General features: G+C 41.6%; 1 protein-coding gene across 1 annotated transcript in view; it reads right to left on the minus strand.

The window, feature by feature from the left end:
• Positions 1-6,523, minus strand: part of DOPEY1 (dopey family member 1) — a 114,578-nt gene that overhangs the window by 1,696 nt on the left and 106,359 nt on the right. Inside the window, exons 33-35 of the mRNA XM_023507792.1 lie at positions 6,190-6,326; positions 5,086-5,141; positions 4,055-4,219 (exon numbers count right to left, since the gene is read on the minus strand). Coding sequence (XP_023363560.1) covers positions 4,055-4,219; positions 5,086-5,141; positions 6,190-6,326 — 358 coding nt within the window. The remainder of the gene's footprint in view (positions 1-4,054; positions 4,220-5,085; positions 5,142-6,189; positions 6,327-6,523) is intronic.

The raw sequence follows: 6,523 nt of genomic DNA on the forward strand, positions 1-6,523 counted from the left end.
CACAGCTCTTGTTCATCACCTGCAGGGCTGTGAGGAGTGAATGGGGGGAGCACGTGCAGGGCTCATCACTGCATTTTCTTCCTGAGCACAAAGCAGATACTCAACAAATGTTTCTTTCCCCCTTAGCTAGCAGACAACGGCTCATACAAGGAAATTGCTTTCCTTACTCTCAGTCTGGCAAAAAGCTGATTTCTCAACATTTAATTGGCTAACAGCTCCCTAATGACACAGGAAGGAAGCACAGAACTGACGGAGTTTAGGCGAAGTAGAAGGAGTGATTATGGACATCTCCTATCATCTTAGGGCTTTGTTTATTAGTAAAAGTAATATCTGATTATGGACAAAAGAGCTTCCCTTCCACCAAAGGACCCATCACTGCTGTCAGTTATATTCTTCCAGAGACTTATGCAGAGAACACATATTTGTACAACCAACCCTCTCCTTAAAACAAATACACAGACATAAATCATGATTGCTGCTTGTTTTTTCTAAAATTTTTTTAAGAGATGGAGTCTTGCCAGTTGCCCAGGCTGGTCTCAAACTTCTGGTCTCAAGGATCATCCCACCTCAGTCTCCCCAGTAGCTGGAATTATAGGCATGGGCCACGGCACCTGGCAGTTGCTGCTTGTTGTGATTTAATTGTGTATCTTGGAAATCATCCCGTGTCCTAAAAACCCTATTTTTAACAGCTATATAGTACTCAAGTTTGGGAAAGTACTGATTTTTTTTTGAGACAAGGCTTGCTCTGTCACCCAGGCTAGAGTGAAGTGGCGTCGTCACGGCTCACTGAACCTCAAACTCCTGGACTCACACGATCCTCCTGCCTTAGTCTCCTCAGTAGCTGAGAAGGCGTGTGCGACCATGCCCAGCTAATTCTAGTTTTTGTACAGACTGTCTCACTCTTGCTCAAGCTCACCTCAAACTCCTGGCCTCAACTAATGCCCCTGCTCTGGCCTCCTGAAGTGTTAGGATGACAGGTGTGAGACAGAAAGGTGCTGATTTAACCAGTGCCCAGACTGTCCAAATCTCTTGCTCTTAGAAAAATGCTGCAATCCCCTTATAGAATGCTTATTTTTGTGCACATCTGAGAGTACAGTGATAGGATAGGTCCTTGGATATAGTATAATTACTTGCTTACTATATATATATATATATTTTTTTTTTTCCATTCTTGGGAAATTTATTGATTACAGAGGTGACAGTGGCTTGAGATCAGCCTAGAGAGCAGGTTCTGTGCTGCTGACAGGGGGAGATATTTAATGTCAGCCCTAGAAGTGTGTCCATAGCATAAGGACACTACCCATCAATGGTCATTGTCACTAATTAGACTATTAGGTTTAGAATCATTCTGACCCTAACACTAACCATGGTGTATAATTGTCAGTCCTTCTCTAAAAGTTTGAAAACTTTTCTTTACTCTCAATCCCATTTTTTATCCTGTCTCAGCCAAAGCCACGGGAAGGTGGAGACTCTCTGGTCTTCACAGTGACTTTGCCTTCACTGGTTTCAGGATCAACTGGGGTTTTTTTTTTTTTTTTTTTGCAATTTTTGGCTGGGGCTGGGTTTGAACCCACCACTTCTGACATATGAAATATTCAAGACCCGGGTAGCAAACCCGACATGGCATCTCTTGCCTAGAACATCACAGTGAAGGCCACACTGGGGCCACATCCCGCCCGTGACACCCATTCTCTTCCTGCTACCAGAGACAGCTATCTGCTTTTCCAGCTTCTTGAAGCCACCTGCACTTCCTGCTGATAGGCCCTTCTTCCTCTTGGAATTTAGCAGTGTGGAACCCTCAGACCCCTCTCTGGGGCTCACTGTTTAATCCACCACACTCGCCTCATCTATGCCATCAATGCAGGCCATCTCCTCAAGTTCAAAGAAAGGGGCTTCAAGAGGGATGGGAAAGACTGGCCTGCTGAATAAGAAGTCTCAGGAAATATATTTTATTTATTTTTTATTTTTTTTTTAGAGACAGAGTCTTACTCTGTTGTGCTGGGTAGAGGGCTGTGGTGTCCTAGCTCACCGCAACCTCTTAACTCCTGAGCTCAAGTAATTCTCTTGCCTTAGCCTCTAGAATAGCTGGAACTATAGGCACCCACCACAAAGCCTGGCTAGTTTTTCTATTTTAGTAGAGATGTGGTCTCACTCTTGCTCAGTGGGTGGTCTCCAAGAGATTCACTGGTTTCAACCTCCCAGGGTGTTGGGATTACAGGTGTGAGCCACCATGCCTTGCCAAGAAAATGTATTTTAAATTTGGAGAACAACTAGACACTTACCAGTGTACACTTTCAGCAACAATAACAATCTTCTGTTATGGGTAAAAGAAAGAAACTTTTAGATCTTTACCACTCTGATGGTTATCTCTAGTTTAAATTGGAATTTCTCTTCTGAGTACAGGTGAACACCTATTTCTATGTTTAGAAGCCATTCTGTGAACTACCAACTCTGTTGTCCACTGGCCCATTTTGCTACAAAGTTATTGATTTCTATACATTAAATATGTTAGACTTTTGTCAGATACATTCAAGTATCTTTTCTCAATTCATTACTCTTGTATAATACTTTATGGTACATTTTAGTTATATGGATATTTTTTAATTTATATGTAGAAAAATTATCAAATATTTTGAATTTACAAAATTTAGATCATACTTAGATATTACTCTTTGAAGATTATCACCTATTATATTTTCCATGTTTTCTTCTACTTAGAGATTTTTTTTTTTTAATTTTTAAAAATACGTAGCTTTTAAAAAACTACAGCTAACATTATGTCATGCTTCCATTTCTGTGATAGCATCTCCAGAAGGAGTGTGAAGTCCTTTGGTCCTTGTCCTAGAGGCAGGAAGTCAGCTCCAAGGGCACAGTCTGACATCCCCCGGAGCACTGTTCTCAGCTCGTCTGACACCCCTGAGCACTGTTCTTCTCACTGTCCTTTTCTGGACTTTATGGAGAGTGATATCAACGTAACAGATAGTTAACCACTAAATTCACCAAGAAGTAGATGTATACAGTTTTCAAGTGGAAAAGAAAATGAAAGGAACTGAAATTAACTTAAAAATAAATTCTAGTTCTGTCTATTAAATTTAATGAAAGTAACCTTGTGAAATAGCAATATTTTTGAGATTTAAAAGCATGTCTGAATAAAAAAACATAAAAAAGATTCTGATATCTTACACTATATCTTTATACTATATCCTTAATATACCATTGCAGAAGAATACTATAATAATACATTCTATAAATGTATATTTGCTCTTGTGAATAAATTCTCAAATGACCCTAGCTTCATTTTGATAAGATCACGGTTTGCCTGATACTTTAAAAATTCAGATGAAACTAAGTATGTTTGACCGTTTATGAACAAGGCCTGTGAGAATTTACTTCCATCAATTCCCTCCCTGTAGGGAAGTTTAATTCACCATCCTCTAAAATGAAACAGGCCCAGCAGCCTGGTCCAGCCCTTCGCGGGCCCTTTCTGCAGCCCGTACACACATTTTCCAAAGTGCAAGCCTGATGACATCGCTCACTCCTTCAAGCTTCGTGCTTCCCACTTTCCTCAGGACACAGCCAGCTCTGAGGGCAGCTTAGGAGGCTGACAGCACTTGTTCGGCGCCGGCCTCTCCTCTCCAGTCTGGGCAGGATGCTGACCTTCCTGCACCTGAACCTCGTAGTTGCCTCCTGCCACCCTTTCCCAGCTGGCACTCTTCACAGTTTAACCACCCCCCTCATCCCCGGCTCTGACCTTCAGAGCTGCAGGCGGAGCTTCTGCCCTGTGGCCTCCCAGTTGTTGTTCTGAGCAACTTGAGCCTGTCCATCCCTCTCCTGTGAGTCTTCATCACTGGCCTGTGCACTCATGAGCTGTGCACCCACCGCCCCACATCTTCAGGGCCCTCAGTTAACTACTGCCCACCCCCTGCCAAAAAATTACATTTTAGCAAAAATTATGTCAACATACACAAGGAACTTTAAACTAGGCTTATGTGTCAGTGACCAAAGCAAATGCATTTTCAAAAATATCCACTTAATATATTTTAGTTTTACTTACATCTGAAACTGAGGAAGATTTTCAGAGGGCAATGCCAGAGCCAAATCCAAAAATTTGCAAGCAGAGAGATAGAGGTTTAGCCACCGCTGGCTGTTGTACGATGTGGAGAAGCCGTTGCCACCTGTGTAGGTCGTCTCCAGACCAGCCACGGAGGGGCCTGAGGTCCTGTGAGCAGGAGGCAGGACGGTCAGCAGCTGCACTGTCAGGGAACTCTGGAAAATCTACAGGGGCCAGCTAATATTCTTCATGATCGTCTTGGTGTAAATGTACCAGTATTTGCTAAGCAAGTTCACGACTAAATTAACGTTTCTGTTCTCAAACAAAAATTTCAGTTTTGTTCTTTAACTTTGAAGAAAGTAAAAACTGTACATGACTTGAATTACAGTCGAGAAACATAAACATATAAATTATAAAGCCTAGAAATAGCCGGGGAGCAGCTTTGTAGTAACAGACAGTTATTAGTACCAGAGACTCTTTATAAACCTTGCCAAGAGCAGCAAAATAAGGTCAAGACTTAGGGTCTTCAAGGGACTTCTCAATTAACAAATAGGCCTAAAAATTCTCTATAAATAAAAAAAAAACATATTTAGCTATCCATTAGCAAACTACTTCTAGTGAAAAGATTTGGACATATGATATCTTCTGAAGGATTTGGACATAGATAACTTGGTTACCTGGCATAACCAAGGTATCATGTGTATGATGTCTGTTATGTTGTTTCAGGGACTACATCTAACCTGACAAAACCAGCACAGAGCTCATTTAGCTGAGACAATACTGAATTGCTTTAAACTAAATTTGTGTCTAGAGGCCAAAGGCCATACATGCTAATTGATTAGTGTAAAATCTTAAGGAGTAAGTGAAACTCAAGTATTTCTAAACTTGATCATTAGATAATAATGGACTATATAAAATATTCAGATAAAACTCTATATATGCTGTCCTAGTGGCTGAGTAACATTCTGGATGATTTCAGGATATATGAAAAACTGACAACAACACCCTGAAACCTAGCTGCACACATTAGTTACCGCGATATGTCTTCATCAGCAGTGAGCTCCTGCTCCATCAGTAAAAAGACCTGGACCTGAGGACCAAGAAATAAATGTTCAATGGTTATTTAAACCAGATATTTAATCTTTTCAAGTTATCTTTAGGCCATATTTTCTTTTTAAATTTTTTTTATTTTTGATTATGGCAGTTGTATGTCTTTATAAAGTATATGATGACACAGGCATAAGATGTACATTAATCAAACCAGGGCATCATCACTTCAGGCGTTAAACATGTCTTTGAGTTAGGGACATTCCAATTCCACTCTTTTAGTTATTTTACGCTGTATTTTCATTAACACTAAAACAAACTTTAGGATATTTTATATCTTTAGGATATTTAAATTATACTTTAGTTCCTGACAAAAAAAAAACAAACTCAACCTCCCGGAGCCAGGCTAGTCATTTGGCAGAGTCCAGGGTGAGGAAGGCAGGATTTTGTTTTCAGTGATTATGGAACAGAATTACAGTTAATTAAAAAAAAAAGATAAAAAAAGAAATGTTAAAGGGAATTTCTTTGTGGAGAAATTATAAAGCTGGGTTTTTGGAGATATGGATCCCTTTTCCTCCCTTTACTGGTCCCTCTTTCCCAACTTCCTGAATCATTCCCATGAGGACCAGAGTGACAGGGGAAGGGAACTGAGTGGGGTAGGCGGGATTTGGAAGGTTTCACTATTGGGGAGTTTACAGAATCTCTGTGCAAGGCTCTCTGAAGCACTTCAGATGTGTATGTCCGGGCATTTAGATCCAGGTTAACCATCTCTATGACCAGAGACACCACTATGTGGACTGAGCCTGCAGGCTATGCGCAGTTACTGCCGTGGGCAGGAGTGACTGGCCACCCCACCAGGTCCACAAAGTGGCAACACTCAAGGAGCTGCCATCAGGCTGTGCACCTGCAAGTTTAAGCTCTGTGGAGATGGAATCTGATTTGTTTTACTACTTCAGCTGTAACAATGGATAATTAATGGTTTAACTAGAGTTCAGTTCTTCCAAGATTTGCTTTTTATCCAGTGAGCACATGGAAACTAATAATGTTTAATAATTTAGATTTACAACTGGACTGAAGTTAAAGTGACTCACAAGTTCTGTGATCATGGTAGGCCAGAGCGAGGTGAGATGCTGCGGGGACATTCTGAGAAGCAGCACTCTGAAGAACAGGAACACCTGAGAGTGCAGTGTTGGTACCTGCGGCAGCCGCAGGCTCTCCACCAGCCTCTCTGAAAGGAAGGTGCACACCTTCAGTGCCCAGCAACTCAGCGCGTCACCGGCCACCCGGTCACACTGTCAGTGCCCAGTAACGCAGCTCATCACCTGTCTCCTGGTGACACCCTTAGTGCTCAGTAACACAGTCACTCGCCGCCCAGTCACACCTTTAGTGCACAGTAACGCAGTCGCCTGCCACCCAGTCACACCT

Source organism: Otolemur garnettii, unplaced genomic scaffold (assembly GCF_000181295.1).
Source record: "Otolemur garnettii isolate 467f Iridium unplaced genomic scaffold, OtoGar3 scaffold00205, whole genome shotgun sequence".
NCBI lineage: Eukaryota > Metazoa > Chordata > Mammalia > Primates > Galagidae > Otolemur > Otolemur garnettii.